The 19,798-nt window shown below is 32.9% G+C and overlaps 2 protein-coding genes across 2 annotated transcripts; one reads left to right on the top strand and one right to left on the bottom strand.

The window, feature by feature from the left end:
• Positions 1–3,974: 3,974 nt before the first annotated feature.
• LOC125811766 (uncharacterized) lies at positions 3,975–6,307 on the bottom strand. Its single transcript, XM_049491304.1, has 2 exons — positions 5,653–6,307; positions 3,975–4,762 (listed from the first exon to the last, which is right to left on the bottom strand). Exons 1-2 carry the CDS (start codon positions 6,250–6,252, stop codon positions 4,400–4,402), a joined length of 963 nt encoding a protein of 320 aa, XP_049347261.1. The 5' UTR covers positions 6,253–6,307; the 3' UTR covers positions 3,975–4,399.
• A 3,614-nt stretch (positions 6,308–9,921) lies between these two features.
• On the top strand, positions 9,922–14,279 carry LOC125811665 (probable polygalacturonase At1g80170). Its single transcript, XM_049491190.1, has 10 exons — positions 9,922–9,965; positions 10,259–10,396; positions 11,086–11,223; positions 11,423–11,593; positions 11,750–11,776; positions 12,180–12,387; positions 12,482–12,563; positions 13,193–13,301; positions 13,497–13,613; positions 13,974–14,279. The coding sequence occupies exons 1-10, from the start codon at positions 9,936–9,938 to the stop codon at positions 14,202–14,204; spliced, it is 1,251 nt and encodes a 416-aa protein (XP_049347147.1). The 5' UTR covers positions 9,922–9,935; the 3' UTR covers positions 14,205–14,279.
• The last annotated feature ends 5,519 nt before the right edge of the window (positions 14,280–19,798 follow it).

The raw sequence follows: 19,798 nt of genomic DNA, 5'->3' as shown, positions 1-19,798 counted from the left end.
ATAATGAAAAGACATATTAAATAAATAAATATGAAGAGAAATTAATATAATGAAAAGAATTATTAAATTATAATAAATAAGGATCCAACCTCTTTAATGGGGAAGGTCAGCCAAGAGTCAGATGCAACATTTTTTATGGGTTCAACTGAAGTTATATTGTGACAAGAAATATAAATATATATGATTTTTTAGATTAAATATAAATATTTTTAGAATAATATTTTTTTTTTTGTTTATTTATTAAATATTAAAAAATAAGTAAAAAATTAACTTAATTTTTAAGAATATATTTTCCTTCGTGCTAAACACACATGGACACACATGGTTGTTTGGTGTGAGGGATAAGAATAAATAGTCATGGGATAAAAAAAATAGTCATGGAATAAAATTTTGGTGTCTTGTTTGGTTGTCATGTTTGGAATAACTTGTCCCACCATGTATTTGGGGGGGGGGGGTGTCACTGGGTTCACATGAACCCATGCTCCCCTCCTGAAATCATGTATAGTAATGTTATATTTTTAAAATTATTTGAATATAGATATGTGAACATATAGTTGAAGTATCATACCATGCGATTATGATTGGGTGCACCTCTTTAAGTGAAGTTAGAAATTTGTCTCTTTTATTTGTCTCGTTTTATTTTCCTTTCTAAAATTGGGTAACACCTCTCTAAGTAGTTTGGATAGGTAAAAGTAATTTTGGACCTATAATTTTAAAATTTTAATTATTTTTAGTGATAAGAACCTAAATGTTAAACCAATCAAATTTATATCTTATATTCATCTTTTCGTAATAGTGCACCCATCATCTCAAAATCTTGAATACATCTCTTATTATTTTATACCATAGTAATGAAATAAGTTATCCCATATATATGATAAAATAAGTTATTCAGAATAATTAATTCTAGAATAACTTGTTTCCAATCAAACGACTCCGATCCTTATTGGTCGTCTATTTTAACTAGTCTAATGATAACAGTTCATTTGACACCTCGACATGGAAGTAAGTAAAAGTCAATCCTTTGCTCTAAAACAGGTCTTACAGTTTGCTTTCTCAGTGTTGCCAATAGAAATTTATCATCTATGAATTAAGAGCTATCTTTTTTTTTTCCTAATCATAACTGTAGATATGACGACTTAAAAAAAATAATCTCTTTAAATTCATGAGGTAGGAAAGAAATCTACATATACTTTACTTTTTTCCAGATTCCACTTATGAGACTATACTGAGTTTGTTATTGTACGAAACAATGAGTCTTTATCAACAATAAAAATGCACTTTTTCCCAGTAATTTTTGCAAGTATCTAAAAGTACTTCTTGGAACTTGAAGGTTGTCTTATTTGAGTCACAAGTAAAAACTTAAAAGACAGTTTCTTGTGAAGTTCATTAATGTATTTTGACTGATATTTACAAATAGAACATGAAAACAAAAGTAATTGTATTCAGCTATGGTGAAGCAATGAAATTTTGGAACAAGTAATTTTCATGGTCAAAATCACAATACAAACATTTTTCCAAGAGCAGACATTGTAGCAAAGGTAATTTACTTGGATGTAATTTATCAATGTACATTCTCTTTCATGTTCTGTTCTGTTTATTTATTTATAAACCCTTGATAATCGAGAAATCTCATAAGGTCAGATAACACACGATTTGAAACTCGATGGATAATTATATCCACCACTCGATCATTTTCAATATTAGGCTTTATTTTAGTTCATAGCAGAGTTCTGGTGATGTTTGTCTAACCTACACATCACGTGTTGCATGTTTGCTACTTAACAAAAGCAATGCTTATTGCATGTATCTTGACAGTGTAAATACATATTCCTTTTTAACGAATAGTTCAAAACTCGGTGGATAATTAGCCCAGACTTCTTTAGTTCGTGACATAGTTCTTGTGACATGTGCCTAACCTACACATGAGGCGTTGGGCGTTTGCCATTGAACCAAAGGCCTGGTGGCATTCTCTTCTATGCTTATTATATATCTGAAAAAGTTAAAGTTGAAGCAATATTTATTGCATGTATCTTAATGGTATAAATACATGTTCTGTTATCCAGACTTGTAATTTACTTTACTTCTGTAGATGAATTGGAATATGAGATTTTTAGGTTTCATTGGAGTTGCATATAGAGTTAATATCCTCTTGATCAACTAAGTTACATCTCATTTGACATGCTAATCTGCCTATTGAGTGGATAATTACTCTGTACCTGTGCTGGTTGGAGTTAGAAGGTACTGGTGGATAAGTCGGCGTGTGCAAGCTAATCTAGGCACCACGTTAAATAAATGGTTTTAGCTATAAGTGGAAATGGCTAGGAAAACGTAGCAAGAGTTCAATGTTGAGGCATCATTGAAGGCAAATTGAAGATTCTGCAGGTTACACACAGAGGGCTGAAGTAAACAGCTTTAAAATTCTGCTAACAGCTTGCTTCCTTTATCATACATATGAGATGTACTGGTCCTTTATAAGCAAAAGGTGATCCACTATCTGTTGTAGTTTTCGTGACATATCAAAGTCAAGAGGACGAGGCTACTACCACTGGGGGGAAAGGGGAATGTCGCTGACAATGAAACCTTGACTTACTGGGAATATCAAGTCAAGATGGAGGTGCTGAGATCATGAGGTTTCAAATTCAGCACCCAAAGATGTACAGACTTATGATACAGAGGCCATGATCGACTTTTATGAGCACATTACCTCTAACGACTAAAAAAACTATCCATACTAGTACGTGCTTACGGTGTTAACTTACACCAGTGGTTGAGGCACTTTATAGCACTTGAACAACTGCATTGCAAGATTCTGGGAAATGATCAACTGTGAGTATTGAGTTTTCAAGATACCTCAAATTGTTTCAACCGAGAGTTTTACCTTGAAACTAGTCAATTTTGTTCCTGGCTTCAGATAACCAAGTTGACTATATTGCTGCATGAATCCATTCCCTGGCCAAACATGTTCTTACCTTACAATGCTGTAATTTCTGTCTGTGCTCTATCCAACTAATGAGCTAGTAACTTATGAAAATGTAAAGACTCTTTAGCTTGGTAGATAGAGTTACCTGGTATGTGCTGGTGGGAGGTAGTAGGGACCCCAAGGTATCAGTCGAGGTGTGTGCAAGCCAGCTTGAACACCACGGTTATCCAAAAACAAAAATGTAAAGGCTCTGTGTAGAAGCCTCAATCACACTCTCTTTCCTCCTCTTATGCATACTGAATGTAGCCTATACTGCTCAGACTCTTAAAAAATGTCGTTAGGTGCATGTCGAATCCTTTAAAAGCAATACATTTTTAGAGGATCCGACACGAATGCAAAAACATTGAAGAGTCCGAGCTACTTTAAATGTAGCCTCTCATAATAGAGAAGTAAAGGTGAATTAATGCCACAAAGCAGATGGAGAAAAAGCAATTAAGTGTTTAAGAGGACTTCACCTAACAACAAATTTGACCTCATTAAACAAAGAAGTAAAAGTTGAAAAAATGCTATTAATGAAAGTTTATCTTGAAACACCAACTAATCAACTTTTTCTCACGATCATTAATGTTATTTGACCTGCATACTTAGGGAGCATCATTCACACAGTTTCAAAGAAGTCTGTAAACAGAAAGGAGATAGTTGGTAGGAGGAAAGCTCCATCAAAGCATGACATCATCCATACACTAAATTGAAGTCATTAACGGAATTACTCCCTCAGTTTCATATTATTTGACCCCCGTAAGAAAGCTTTAATTAGAGATGTACAATACTAAACTAACCTCATTAATGATGCTTTCGAACTCTATATTTGACTACTAGTACTACTTTATGTAGTTATTTAATACTAAAGGTAGTACGAGAAAAGAAGTAATAAAACGCTGGTAAAATGGACAAGTAAAATGAAACGGAGGGAGTATATTAGATGTACTTAATGATCAACAAGTTCACCAATGGAAACAAAGAGAACAACACAGATCAAGCAACAACCTCTAAAAAAAAGTATTATAAATAGCCTGTGCACACATTACATATGGGGTAACCAGAAAGCAAGAAGTGGGAGAAAACATCCTGCCACTGTCTAAAAGTCATCAAACAGACAAATCAATATTCCTACCTTCTCTTTTCCTCTCTGATTTACCCAACCACAAACCTATCAGCAAAGTTAGCATTGTCATAATCCCCTCAACATGGTATCAGTCAGCCTTCCAATTCACACGAACTGAAAAGAGTAGAGCTCGACTTTGAACAACTGGCGCATCAGGTTTTGTTCGATTACCAATCATTCTAAGCTTATCGTACCCAAAAAAACATGATAGTTGATTGTTTAAATTGGTGTATAGCAGAAATTTAAGAATTTTAAGTATTGATGCTCCTTCCAGAGTTGTAGCAGAAGATTATTTGTAGATGATAACCTTGTCAATCTGTTTTTGTGCAGTGTGCATCTGTACCATGTTGAGTGCAATGGTTGTAGCCCACACTGTGTAGAAACTCCCGGATTTCCTTGGCGCTGCTATTGCTGGCTTGCAACAATCGCTCATCTTCCTCGTAGATTAGGTAAGGTGCTTCACCTTTCTTCCTTGACAATAACTTTGATGCTCCCTTAAGTACATGATACTCCCAACCTTGAACATCTATCTTTATCAGTAGTACACGCTCCGTTTCTTGGATAACCTCATCAAGAGGAATAGTTTTTACTTGAACTTCAATCTCTTCATTTGACTTAAAAGCCAACTTGGCACCGGTGGCAGATACTGCACTATTGTCGAGTCTACCAACCAACTAAAAACAAATACATGAACAGAAGAAATTTCAGCGGGTAGCCAACTAAATAACAAATAACATAATAAATAAATCTGAACACAAGGCATTACTCTCTTGATTTTTTTAAACTTCCCTTTTCAAATGTTAAAAGTCAAATGTAATCCCCAAAGCAGTCACTGAATGAGAGTGTCATTTATTTATCTCATTCAAAATCGTGTCATTTGGACTTTCATCTCTCACATAACTCCAAAATAGAAAGGAAAATACAAGTTCGGACCAGTAAATCGAGGAATGTTAATGGTAAAGGTCGAAACTTAGCTACATTATATCCAAGTTACAGGATTGCTATTTAGCAAATTAGTTATATTATCAAATTTTGCATAAATAACCAAGCTAGTAACATAACTGCTAAACAAAACCCAAGAAAAACAGCATCATTCAAACTTTAATCTAGCGTAGCCCCCAAAATGATAAAGGACAATACAAACAAAGAAAAACTACTCATGATTTCATATAACTTAATCAATTAAGACCAGTTAATCGATGAATGTTATCGCGTAAAGGTCAGTTCTTTAACTATGTCTGAGTTACATGAATTCTATTTAGCAAACTAGTTATACTATCAAATTTTACTAAAACAAGCTATAGACTACAACTGCCCCCAAAAAAAAACCAAAGACAAGCAAAAAACAGTCCAAAGAGTCCCCAAAAAAAAAAAAGTAACGGAAGTACAAGAAACAACATATAATAACAAAAATAGCAATAGTAACAGAACGGAAACTACAACAAAACAATACAATACGATACAAGAAACAACGGATAGTAATAGAAAACGAAGGACAAGAAACTACGAGAGCAATAATATGAACCCCAAATACTCATATACACCAAATTGAATTGAAAACTACCTTGTGAAAGGTAATGTTCCCATTATGATCTGAGACAGCTGCTTCATAAACCTCAACTAACTCTCCAACTCTATTAAAGTAAATACCTTCACAAATTTTCTGCAAATTCTCAAAAACAGGTTCAAAGGCCAAAACTTTAAACCCCATTACAGCAGCTGCAAAAGTAGCCATTCCTACATTAGCTCCAACATCCAAAAAAATCCCATTTTCACCCTTCATCTTTTCCAACAATTCTTGCACAGTCACAGATATATCAGGCTTTCTAAAGGGTTTTCCTTTAAGTACCCTCTGAATATTCTTATGAGGTTTTTCAGGCAAATTCCCAAAATCTGAAAGTGAAAAAAGAAAAGGGTATTTTACACCTTCAACTACACTAGCTATAACAGGGTAAGCTTGAGGTGAATTGTAACAATCAAAAGGCTTTATTGGAAGATTAAAGATTGGATTTTTAAGGGATTTGAGGGGTTTTGGATTGTGGGGTTGGGTTTGTGATGTGAGATAGAGGAAGATAAGGAGGAGAAGAGAAGTGAAGAAAAAGAGAAGGAGATTCTTGGGGGTGAAGATCTTGATTTGTTGGTTTCTTCTCCATGAATTTGCCATTGAAAAACTCACTTTTTTTTAAAAGAAATTAGATAAAAAAACTCTTCAATTTGTGAGAAATGAGAAAGATTGGATCTTGAATTGAAGTGAAAATTTTGGAAGTGTGATTTGAACTTTGAACACTATAGAAGAAGAAGAGGATTTAGTGTGACAGTAAATATTTCACTAAATATAATAGATTTACTACTTTTAATGAATTAATAATATATATTTATTAATGTTGCTATAATCTAAATTATTTACAACATTTTATCAGTTTAATACTTAAATTACAGAATTTTGCTATTATAATTATAATATATTCTAATCTAAAAAAAACATGTAGATACATTTGACTTTTTTGTAATGTGTACGGAAAATAAGTAGAATAAAAAATCTATATAATAACTAAAATATGTTCATCTTTACTTGTTTTATAATCAGTTTGTTCAAAATATTTAACTGATAATAGATGTATGAAACTTTTTAAAAAAAAAAAACTAACCCTCTTCATTTGTTTTTTCTTCTTCTTAATTAATGTACTATTGTGTTTCGAATTTATTGTAAGTTAATTGAAGTATAATGCTTGAATAAAATTTATCAAAAAACATTATACAAGATTTGATGGAGTAAATTATAACACCATCCAAACTTATGAATCACTCTTGATGTGTTTGTTGCACATTGAAGAAAGTCGACTTTGAATTTCAAGTATGAAAGATGTACCAGATAAGCTTGGTAAAATTGACAAAAATGAAGATTGATAGTTTAAACTTTAGAAAAATTAATTTCAATTTTTAATATATATATCTAAATTTTAGACACACATATATATATATTCAATTTCGATTTGGACAAGCCACAATTCTAAAATTTGCTTGTACAAGCAATATATCAAACTTCAAATAAAATTTACAATTTTGCATACGTGATTTTTTATTTTACTTTTAATTGAAGTAGCCAAATTTAATTTATGAACTTATTAGGTTGTGGCTTTAATAAGGTCCAAAAATTGTTAATTATGCACTTGGGCCAAAGCATATGGCCCAAGATCCAACAAATATAAAAAGTTCGGCCCAAATTAGTGTTAGCCCATAATCCAAAATTCTGAAACACATCATGGACCAGCCACGTGGAGACAAGTCCAAAAAGGGAAAGTGACTATATGAGTATTAATATTAATAATATTAAAATTTGATGATTTTTTTAATTAGTCGTTGTGTTCTAACTAACTTATAAGTAGAGCTGTCAAAACGGGGTTAGCCCATGGGGACGGCCTGACCCAACTCATTATTGGGGTAGGGTTGGGATAGATTTTTTCAAGCCCATTTAAAACTAGGGCTTATAAGCCCGGCCCATATACGCTCTTGACCCTTGAGGCTTGATCGGGGCCGGGCCAGGGTCAGCCCATAGGCCAAATTTTTTTATTTAAGGGTAACTTACAATTATCTCACTAGTACATAATCTAATTACTTAAATACGCGCTATGTTGTAATATTATGAATCTTACCAGATTTTGGTACGTCCAGATATATGAATCTCAGAATATATGAACTCAAAATTAGGTTAATTTGTTCTTGATACACTCTATCCAAGTAGATTCACATATATCTGAGATACATAGATAAATTTCGCGCCCTCGCTTCCCTCCCATCTTGCTTGTCACTCTCTTATCTCGCTCGCGTATTTGGTATGCGAGATACATGCTAATTACACTAGAGTTTTTGCTAGTGTTATTGAAACAACACCATTGTTTATCATATTTGATCTGAAAAATTTCTCATTTTCTTGATGTTATAGAATTATAAGTTTGAAAAGAAAAAAAAATTAAAAAAGAAAAAAAGAAGGGCTAGCCTGCCCCAGCCCTCGACCTTTCTAGGGTTGGGTTGGGTTGAGCATTTGCAGGCTCTTCCACATGAAGGGTCGGTCCGCCCTAGCCCTTCAAATTCTTTGGCCCGTGAGGCTTGGGCCCGATGGGGCTGGGCCGTCCCTTTTTGACAGCTCTACTTATAAGCATAATATTAATAATATTAAAATTTGATGATTTTTTTAATTAGTCATAGTGTTCTAACTAACTTATAAGCATATCAATTAATTCTATGGATAAGGGTCTGAAAAATACTACAATTTTGGTCGGATTTGTTGTTGCGATACTAAGCTTTCATAAGGACCTATAACCTCCCTAGACTATTTAATACCGTATTTTTTACCCCTAAACTATTTAATAGTATATTTTAAAGGTATATATGTGCCCACGTGGACACATTACTATTTATAATTTTGCATTATTTTTTATGTCCACGTGGACAAATATATATGTTTAAAATACGGTATTAAATAGTCTAGGGAGGTAATAGGTCCTCATGAAAGTTTAGTATCGCAACAGCAAATTCGACCAAAGTTGGGGTATTTTTCAGACTCTTATCCCTTAATTCTATAGAATACTTTTTATTTTTCATTAACAACTGATACTAAGTAACTTTATCTATCAAAACTAAAAACGATGAAAATAAATCATTTAATTTTTTTTTCTTTGTGCTAGATTTAAGTCAATCGATTTCATTGATGGTAAGATTGATTTAAAATGACAAAACTAGAAAGGGGATAAGAGGAGTTTAATAAAATAATATTAGTGGGAAAACATTTTTAAACCATTGAAGGAACAATTACTTGTCATACAAGTCCAAGCCATCTAAAAATTAAACCAAAATTTTTATGTACCTCCTCAATACCCAATCACAATCCTCCATAGTATATAATAATGCATTAATAAAAATAAATACATTTTTAAAAAAAATAAAGAAAAAATAAAGAAAAAAGAAGAAGAAATGATTGTACCTTTTTGGCACCTTATTCTATTTTATTTAATATTTAATTACTTACTTTGGAATTACTAGTTAAGTTCAATAGATAGTCAACATTAACCTATTTTAGATCGTTTCAATTTATGACAAATTTATAATTTAGACGTCTGAAGTTTGAATTAAGAGAGTGAATTTTGAAATACATATCTATATATGGTTGAATTTGAATATATTTTAAAATGTAGATGCATAAAACACCATTAGACTTTAATCCTCATTAAATTTTCCATTTTTTTCTTCAACTTATAATATAAAACTATAAATAAAGTGTTGGCTTTGCATGCTTGGATTGGCAAATTCTAACTATAAATCAAACTTAATTTGCACTCCATTTCTGACATATATTCTTATCTTAAATTGTTTCAAATTTGTCAACTTGTTATGTTGCTTTCTTTTCAATCTTTTCCCACAATGGAAAAATTCCCATTTATAAAATTAAAAAAAATATTCATTCAAGATCATATCTTAGCACATTTGCCATTGTAAGTTGTATATATGTATCTTCAACTTAGTTTCTTCTTTTTTTTCAATAAAAAAAAACACAAAATTAGCTACAAATTTCGTCTCTAACAAAGTTTTTCGATAATCTGACAGATTTTGTTATTTAGCTGTAAAAAAAAATCGTCACTCATTCCATTTTTATTATTAGAAGTGTTTATTTTCAAACAATATGTAACAACCATCCAAACAAGGTGTTAGTCTAAAGAATCAATACCTTTTCCAAGATTATACTCATTACTCCAATTTTATTTTTTTTGAGAAATGCAACGTTTTTTTTTCTTTTTCAAGAACTAATGTTATTAATTTTTTGGTCATGGCACAGATAATTATCAATTTCCAATGTGTTCCTCTATCTCTTCATATACTATGGTAAGGATTCTTGAAGCTCATTATCATCCTATTTATTTGATTTTATGTTCAGCATAAATGGTAAAATTGTTGTCACGTGACTAGGAGGTCACGGGGTTAAACTGTGGAAACAACGTAACCTTTTGCAGAAATGTAGGGCAAGGTTGTGTACAACAAACCTTCGTGGCCCGGTCCTTCGAAACCGCATATAGTGAGAGATTAGTGCACTGGACTGCTCTTGCCCTCGCGTTTATTAAATAACCATTTAGAATTTATATGACAATAATAATCTTGTTTTTTTTTTTTTTTTGTAGAAAATATTGGTTCTCTTGTTCATTTTAATTGGCTTGACAAATTCAAGAATATATAGTGCAAGTATATTTGGATATCCGGGAAGTTTTAATGTCCTGGATTATGGAGCTGCTGCTGATGGCATTACTGATGATTCTCAAGTAAGTTAGTTGTTATATATTTGTTCCTTTATTTGTCCCGATTAATCCAGATTCACACCACATAAGGCTTATTAAAAGAAGAAGTGCTCCTGGTTGGTGTCCCATCGGGTGTCTGGTACCTATACTGTGGCCCCCACTAATCCAGATTCACACAGGCTTATTGAAAGAGGAAGTGCTCCTAGTTAGTGTCCCACCGGGTGTCTGTTACCTATACTGTGGCCCCCACTAAAATGGATTCGTGTTGCATAAGGTCTATTAAAAGGAAAACACTCTCGGTTGTGGGCCCCGCCTAGTCCGAGCTAGTGCCATATATAACTCATAGAATGGAAGAAGCAAAAAGAATGTTTGCATATTTTCGTTAATCCATGAACATGATCTATAATGCCTATTAGAAGGGAAAACACTCTTGGTTGGTCCCCTCTTGGTATTCGGTAGCTGCATTGGAGCCTGACTAATCTGGATTTGCATGAAGCACCCCTGGTTCTGATGTCCACTAGCGGCATTGAGGGCCCGACCTATTTAAGGGCGAAACTTCTCCCTACTATGATTTTTTCCATACACAGAGCTTGAATCCAAGACCTTCAATCAACTCTTCTTGCTTGTGTTCCTTTCTTTTCCACTAAATATCAAATATATTTTATTTTTTGCTCTAGAAATTAAGGAATTTTTTTAATTTTTTTTTTTTCCAGGCATTACTTAATACTTGGAATGATGCATGTTCATCCTCAGCTGGATCTCCTCAAGTGATTATTCCTCCAAATATGATATTTTTACTTAGCCCTGTGACACTCACAGGCCCCTGCAATTCAGTGAACATCTATTTTGTGGTATGAAAAAACATAAACCGCTCTTTAATATTCGTAACGGTTTAATTTCTATACACTAACATTTAAAAATAATCATTACACTATCAAATCACTTAAAGTAGACAACTCGCTATGACAAACTAATCAGTGTATATAAGTTAAATCGTATTTGGGAAATGTTAGCCTAACTGAAATATGTGAATTTCCGTGGCTCTTGTAGATATCCGGTAGTCTTGTTTCACCGAGCTCACCTAGTGTATGGACCGGGCAAGACTCGAGTCAATGGCTAGCTTTCAGAAACGTTAGCGGTCTAGTTGTTGATGGCTCAGGAACCATTGATGGTCAAGGAAAAGGATGGTGGGATCAATCATGTAGATACCACCCTGAAATGGTATGTTCATAGATAAGCTAACTTTCTTTCTCGATAACTGTAATGTCTGGATCAGCTTGTGTGCACCTGTATAGACGGAACGGATATTAGTTCTATTATGGTCTTTGACATGGATTGATTTGTTTTTTTTCATCATTTTTTTTTTTTACTTTTCAGGAAGGATGCACAAGATTAGCTCCAACTGTAAGTACTTCTTGACAATAAGTCATTTTATATAAAGAATGTTTTCCGGTGGTTGGTTGCTGAGTGAAAAATATTTATTGATAATAGTTTTGGAAACCAAACAATAATGACTTTTGTTATACCAAAAACCCATGTTGCTCTAACGCTTCAAAAATGCCACCAAGTGCATGTCGGATCTTCCAAAATAATGCATTTTTGGAGGATCTGACAAGGGTGCAACAACATTATTTGTGAGAGTCCGAGCAACATGGGTAAGAAAAGATTTAAAGAGAAGGTAAAGAAAATTGTTAAACAAGTAGCAAGTTAACTTAAATTCTTCACTTCTTATTACAACAACTATGCCTCAGTCCCAAACAAGTTGGAGTCTGCTATATGAATCCTCATTTCTACGCTTGTTCCACAGGCGTTGAAGTTCATTCTTTGCAGTCAGAGTTCCATCAGTAACATGTACTTTGCAAACAGTGCGCAAACTCATATACTTATAGAGAGATGCAATGGTTTCAACGTGAACAATGTAATGATTCAATCTCCAGGAAATAGTCCAAATACTGATGGAATTCACATTCAATCTTCTCAAAATGTGGCCATTACAAATTCTAAAATTAGCAGTGGTACTCTTCACTTGTCAATTTTTCTAAAAATTTTGTGTTATATTTTAATTATTAGTGATGTTTTTTTGACTTGTTTTAGCTTTGTGATTAACAGGAGATGATTGCATTTCAATTGGAGATTACTCTTCTAATATCCAAATATACAACATTCAATGTGGACCAGGTCATGGTATAAGGTTGTCTCCTCATGATTACTTTATCCTGTATCCGCAATCCATTGGCCTGACTAATTTAGATTCGCGCTTGGTAGGTTGACTTAGGGGGGGGGGGGGGGGGTTAAGAACTCTTTACCAAGAAGTTCTTTATTTCGGGCTCGAACTAGAGACCTTTGGTTAAGGACGGATGGATCCAAACCTATCTCACCACACTCTTTGGTGGTTTTCTAATCTTCTAATAATAAACTATATTATGATACAAAAAATAGTTACAATAAGGTGACAAAGACTATAAGAACTCCTAAAGTTTAAAATGTCTTGAACAAAAGAAGTGATCTTTGTGCTACGCTGCTCTGACTCTCCAAAATTGTTGCCACACCTACGTTGAATCCTTCAAAAAACTATTATTGGAGGATCCATTATACATCTATCAGCATTTTTGAAGAGTCCTAGCAACATAACTTATGGGATAAATGATTGACTACTTAGCATTAGTTCGATGAGGATTTTGACATAGAGACTTCAATTAGGCTGAGATTAAAAGGTTTGACTCTCGAAATATGAACTGTGCCACATAAACTGGGACAGAGGGAGTAGTATGTTTTAACTTCTTAACACTAATGAAATCTTTTTATTCTGCTTGTATTCAGTATTGGAAGCTTAGGAAAAGGTGGTCATTCTGCTCAAGTAGAGAACATTCATGTGAACACTGTTTTCTTCTATGGAACTACAAACGGAGCTCGTATCAAGACATGGCAGGTATATAAATCAGACTTAGCCAATGAAATAATTGAACTCAACAACAGAACAATACTATTGAAACATCAAACATGATCATTTCACTATGTATCTATATTACCTGTCGAAAATACTGGATTCAGTTGACCTCATATAGTATATATGCTCCATTCGTCTCTGGCTATTAACTTCTTACGAACGTCATGATGTGAATAGGTTGGCAGAGGCTATGTCCGAGATGTCACGTTTGAGAATCTTCAATTCAACTCTGTCAAGAACCCCATCATAATTGACCAGAATTACTGTGATGTTCGAGGGGCTTGCAAGGAAATGGTAATACAATTTAACACAGCTTGAATTACATATTCAGATCTTCAATTACTCAGACTCTTCAAAAATGCTGACGGATATACCTTATCAATATTGTTTCAGACACTAGTACATTTTCCAAAATCACAGTTACTTAGATATCTATCCCCTTGGACAAAATCCGTGTCGGATCCTCCAAAAATAGTGCATTTTTTGAGGATCCGATACGGATGCAACAACATTTTGAAGAGTCTGAGTAACATAGATAAAAAAACTTACTTATGTTAACACCAAATCAATAAATGTATGACACATATCTTGTGGCAGTAAGTATTTTTCTATTCAGTAGATGAATCAACTGTATCATTAACATTTTCATGATAGGGAACTGGAGTGAAAATCAGCAATGTTGTTTACCAGAACATATACGGAACGTCGAGCACGGATATCGCGATAAATTTAAACTGCAGCATGTCTGTGCCATGTACAGATATAACAATGCAGCTTATACAACTAACACCAGCAACACCAGGAAGGCAAGTTAAAGCTTATTGTAGGAATGCTAATGGCCAAGAATATGGAATCGAACCCGGTCCTTGTCTCTCTGGAGTTTGAGATTTTACTTCTCTCAGAATTCTTTGTTGTGTGCATAACTTGAAAAGCAGAGGAAAAGTGAAACAAAATGAAGAAACTTGTCAGTGTTGCAGCATAGTATATATGGTCAAGATCCATTCAATCATACTAACTATTGTGTATTTCAATTTTTTTGTTTGGTATTGGTAATTGTCGTCTCTATTGTAACGTTTGGATATTTGATGAAAAAAATAGACTTGCAAGTGGTTTTCAATATGATCGTGCACAGTTTTTAACATTAATTATCTCAAGTGTAGTGAATTCTGCAAAATAATGAGGGATTGAGTCTAAACACCAGCAATGTACAAGAAACAGTCGTTCAAGGCAAGGAAAGTGATCACTAGTGCCTCTCCAATACCGGATTTTATGAATATTTCAGTCACAAGAACTTCAAGTGAGGAAATCCTTCCTCAACTACTTCCTACTCATCTCCTTTGTAGGCATTATATGATAGTTTAAGGGACTCGAGTTTAGGCAATTTACCAAGCACTCCAACTGAAACCTTAACTTGGTCTCAACTGACAACTAAACACTCTAGCTCATCCCTTTTGTGTCTCGTGGACACCTGATGTTGACGTGAAACATAACTATTGGAGGTGTCAAGATGATTATTCGGTAAAATGGAGTGTTCAACTGACATAGTAGAGACGAGTTGAGGTTTCTAGACGTGCATACTCAAAGTTGAAATGTTTACTTGCCAACTGACCAAGTTTGAGTGCCTGTTTATGTATTATGCCAGTGTAAAAATGAGTACTTTAAAAGTTCATGCAATAAAGTTTACTATTACTTCTTGCCTTCTGCTTCCAAGCTTGTTAATGCCTCAAGATCGCCTGTTATATTGCGAAATTTCTCCAAAAAAGCTCTCAAAGATTCAAGCTTTTCATAGAACAGTTGCAAATCACATCCACTGAGTTCCATTGATTGATACATGGATCAAAAACACAACGATACGAAAAAATAGCTAGAATAACCAAGAGGCCTAAGTATTTTTTGAAAGTAATCACATATCAAGGACTCTATAAATCAAAGAAGAGAAGGCTCTGATACAATATCGAGAATATGTTAATGTAGATCATATAAGATACTCTATGATCTGTCCATCATGCTAACATTTCATAAGACAAGTAATAGCAGCATATGCCATACCTCTTAATCTCTCGCTTGCTTCTGTGACAAGAAAATAAGAGTTTCTACACAAAGAAGAAGGCAGAATATCTCAGTATCAATTGTCACAATTTGTGTAAATTTCTCAATTTAAAAAGCAGAAAATGCAAACTTCCACCACATTTCCAGCTAGGTCCACAAGTTAATGAAATCCCATGTGAAACATGATATTGTTCTTTCTTGTATTCCCTCCGTCCCATTTTATGTGAAAACAATTGAAGTGGTTGTAAATACGTAATTTTTTACCGAACTTAAGTGTTACACCCTTTTTAAAGCTTAAATATTTTTAAAAAATATAAATTAAATATTTTGACTTTTACCTTATTTTATTAACTTTATTTTTAAAGATTTGAAAACAACAAAAATAGAATCACATTTTTAGATAAAATTTTATTTTTTCAATGGTTTAAAAAGAAATGAAAATTTACAAAAAATTATGTGTTCTTTTAATTTAGATTAATAAATAAACTAGTATTATCTTTTTCAAATTGGTTATTTAACTTTTTAGTTCAAAATAATTAATTTGATTTTTATATATATTTAATTTATAAAATAAAATAAAAAATAACCTAAACTACCCATTACCCACCCCTTAAACCTCTCTTCCACTCTCCACTCCCCCATATCCCACACCTCTCTACACTACCCCACTACCAGTGGCGGATCCAGGATTTTCGTTCAGGAGGTTCGAAAAATAAAGTATAAACGTGTAAATAAGTCTTTAGAAATGGAAACCTTGAATTCTTTTTGGTTTAAAACCAAACTTTTAGCACATTTTTTAAAGTAAAAAAACAAAACTTAAAAAAACTTGAAAAACAGAACTGAAAATTAAAAAAAAAAACCCTAAAAACTGAATAAGAAAAAAATAAAATGTTTTCACTGGGATTTGAACTGGTGACATACAACTTAATTTCAGGAGTACTTGCCACTGCACCATCAATTTCTATTTGTTATTGAGGGGGTTCAAATTTTATATATCTACAGAAATACAGAAAATTTACCTTATATATACCGTGTAATTTGGATACCACGTGGGTCCGTCCCTGCCACTACCCCATTTCACCCCACTTCCCCCTAATATGCACCTACAACTACAAACACTACACACAAACATCAACACTACATATATACCTACACTACTCTAGAAAAAAGAAACGGACAAAGACAACCAAAAAAAAAACACACGTAGAGAACCCAAAAAAAAAAAAAGATAACCAAAAAATCATCTGCACATTTTCCTTTTCCTTCATACAAATACCCACACAGAACATACAATATACACACCCAACCCATCAAAAACAATTTGTAGATTGACGTCAACAAAAACGCATCAGCAAATATACTCAAAAAAAAAAAAAAAAAAAAAACATACACCAAAACAACTTTTTTTGGTTTTCTCTGAAAACACAAACACACGCAGACAACCAAAAAATCAGGTTATATTTGGAGGCTCCGATCAAAATTAAGGCTCTTTTTCATATTCAAATTCTTTTCTTTAGGAAATTCTCTACGGATTAAGGTCCAACTCTAGCACTTTATCTTATTTATTTGGGTCTTACATAGAGTTATATAAATGCATAGGAAATACGGATTGATTTAGTTTCATGGCTTGTTATTGTATTGTTTAATTTTTAGGAAAAATTATGTAATTTATTTTGCATTGTTTGATTTTTGGAATAACTTTATAATTTATTTGGTCTATTATTCATGTCATTCTACTAATATCTTTGCTTAGATTTAAAATAAATAAAATATAGTGGATTAAGATTGATTTTTAGGTGTTTTTTAGAATATTATTGTGAAAGATGAAAAAGAATTAGCTTAAGGTTGCCAGTTGAATATCAATAAAAAAGAGAGCTTTATGTTTTAACAACATTCACATTATATATATATATATACTAGATGAGTTTTGCCCGTGCATAGCACGGGCCCAACATGATAATTTTAATTTCAATAAGTTTCCCTTGTTTTTAATTTAATGAAAAAACAACCTTCGTTTTTTGAACATTAGGTTTAAAACTTAGAGGGTGTTTGGATTGACTTAAAAGTTGATCAAACCTACTTTTAAATCAGTTTTTGATTTCTGAAAGTATTTGACAAATAGAAAAAATAACTTAAAATGATTTAAAATAAGTTAGGAAGTTTTTGGCAATGTCAAAAATGACTTAAAATAAGCTAAAAATGACTTAAAATAAGTCAAAAACCAAAAGTTGATCTCTCCCTACTTACTATTTTTTGACTTAAAAATCATTTCAATTTGACTTTCTATTTTTTACTTAAAACCTATTTTTTTCAAGTCAATCCATACGGTTAATTAGAATTAAAAGAACTAAGGGTGACATAACTAAAGTTGAAGTGGATGAGACTATGCAATCGCTTAACATCATACAAGAGTCGTCTATGCAATAAATTTGATTCTCCGTGGTGTACATTTTCATCCTATATATATAGGTTAGCAACTATTTGGCTTGTGAAGGAAGTGAATCAAAAATAGGGTAAGGTCGTTGTTGTTTTGCAAGGTTGAGCCTACCAGATTTTATTACACCTGCATAATTTAAATTTATACTGAATATTTGCTTCAAAATAACAAATCTGTCTTGAAGAAAATAGCACTTTCCATCTTGTACATACTACGAGACAACAATGAAATGAAAGAAGCTTCAACAACAATATTTACAAATGAAATGAATAGGAGCCAGCGGAAGTGTTGCGCAAATTAGCTCAAGTTAATGATAAGGTACAAACACAGACAATCAATATCAGTTCTAACCGCACCTACAGCCACATTGCAATCGTTCGTCTGATTGTGTAATCGCATGTATGAAAAGTTGTAGAATCTCAGGATTAGATATGAGGAGGTTTCATCTGAAATGAAGTCATTATTAGCTGAAACACCCACACATCCCTTTGGTATTTTTCTCATCATTTATCACTGCATTGCCGATCAGTTAGTTTGTTAGTTACGTTCAATTTAATCTGCACAACACAATATCATAAACATCAATGACTTCAATATTGTAGTCAGGACCATCTCCAGAATTGACATGATTTGTTGGTTTAACCATGTCTCAATTTTCCTGCAAAATATTTTAAAACATATAAATTTTTCATTATTCTTTTATTGTCTAAAAATACTTTAAAACGTTAAGCATTTTTATGTTTATATAATGTATGTATTTTGCAGTTTTCCAAGTCTTATGTCCATCTTCATCTATTGAACATAATTTCCTTTCTTAAAGCTAAAGATTTCACTTCAGTTTTTGTACAATGTCTCATCCCAAATGTAAGGTTCATTTGTGTACCAACATGTTTTCAACAAGTACAAGAACTCTAATGCTGCTCCATTTGAAAATGCATTATTTTTTGTTATGGAAGTATTACCTCAGATCTATTCATTATATTGAAGAATGAAGAAAGTCTCACATTAACCATTAATGAGATTCTCACAATGCTTGAACAATTCTTCCTTCGAGCTAGCTTTTGAGATGTAAGTTAAGTCCAAAACCTAATTTTATATGGTATCAAAGCAGGGCACTTGTTGATGTTGGGCCCCATATTAAATATTGGACCTGAGATGGGAGTTTGAAGAGTCCCACATCGAATAGAAAAAGAGATGAGTGGTCTCCTTATATGGAATTGTGCGAATTGTGCTATCTCCCTCAAGAGCTAGCTTTTGGAGTTGAGTTAGGCCCAAAATCCACTTCTCAAAACAATATTCAAAGCATTAAGAGTAAGAAAGCTATATAAACTATTTGATTACTTCATATATTGCAAGTCATACTTTCAAATAGAGGTCTAATAATGACAAGCATGGTTCCTGGGATACTATCACAGTAATCACATCGACATATCTATGAACTGATCAATATCTAAAAAGAGATATATATATCATAGAGTAGTATGTACCAGACATGAGAAAAAGAAAAGTTTTCAGGTTTATTTTACCTTGGAAATTTCAAATTTTATCATTGAAAGCTTGTCAAAGCTAGGATCCAATAAATGGCGAAGAAACCTCAGGAGATTAAGGAACATAAATTCTAATGCCACAACATGAAACTGAAAAGTGGAGAAATTTGATTTTGTAAACATAAGCCTAGAATATATCTTTTTACAACATTACAAATCATATATTTCAATGATACAAAACTTCAAGTAATCAAGTCAGTTGAGCATGTCATAAACAATGATCGATACATAATACATGTCTTTGCTGTCTTAACAGATAATAGAGATTAGCAAATCGATGATTGCAAGAGACTGAACCTATTAATTAAAACAAAGAACAAGAATTTTGATACAAATTTCCTATCACTTTCTCCAGTACTAATGTCACTCCTGCAAAATCCGTCAGAAATTCAATACCACTTAATGTTCTATTCCTTTCCTGTGAAGAGGTATAAGTTCCCGTATCA

This window comes from Solanum verrucosum, unplaced genomic scaffold, assembly GCF_900185275.1.
Source record: "Solanum verrucosum unplaced genomic scaffold, falcon-dt-bn FXZP01000238.1, whole genome shotgun sequence".
In the NCBI taxonomy this organism is placed as follows: domain Eukaryota; kingdom Viridiplantae; phylum Streptophyta; class Magnoliopsida; order Solanales; family Solanaceae; genus Solanum; species Solanum verrucosum.
Note: the sequence above shows the minus strand (reverse complement) of the source record. Positions and strands in the feature narration are given on the sequence as shown.

Bases quoted from the DNA above. Each gene is read 5' to 3' on its own strand.
- LOC125811766 (XM_049491304.1), bottom strand. From the start codon at position 6,252: ATGGCAAATTCATGGAGAAGAAACCAACAAATCAAGATCTTCACCCCC. The intron at 4,763-5,652 runs GTAGTTTTCAAT...ATTTGTTTTTAG, and splicing joins GGAACATTACCTTTCACAAG to TTGGTTGGTAGACTCGACAA.
- LOC125811665 (XM_049491190.1), top strand. From the start codon at position 9,936: ATGTGTTCCTCTATCTCTTCATATACTATG. The intron at 10,397-11,085 runs GTAAGTTAGTTG...TTTTTTTTCCAG, and splicing joins GCATTACTGATGATTCTCAA to GCATTACTTAATACTTGGAA. The intron at 11,777-12,179 runs GTAAGTACTTCT...CTTGTTCCACAG, and splicing joins GCACAAGATTAGCTCCAACT to GCGTTGAAGTTCATTCTTTG.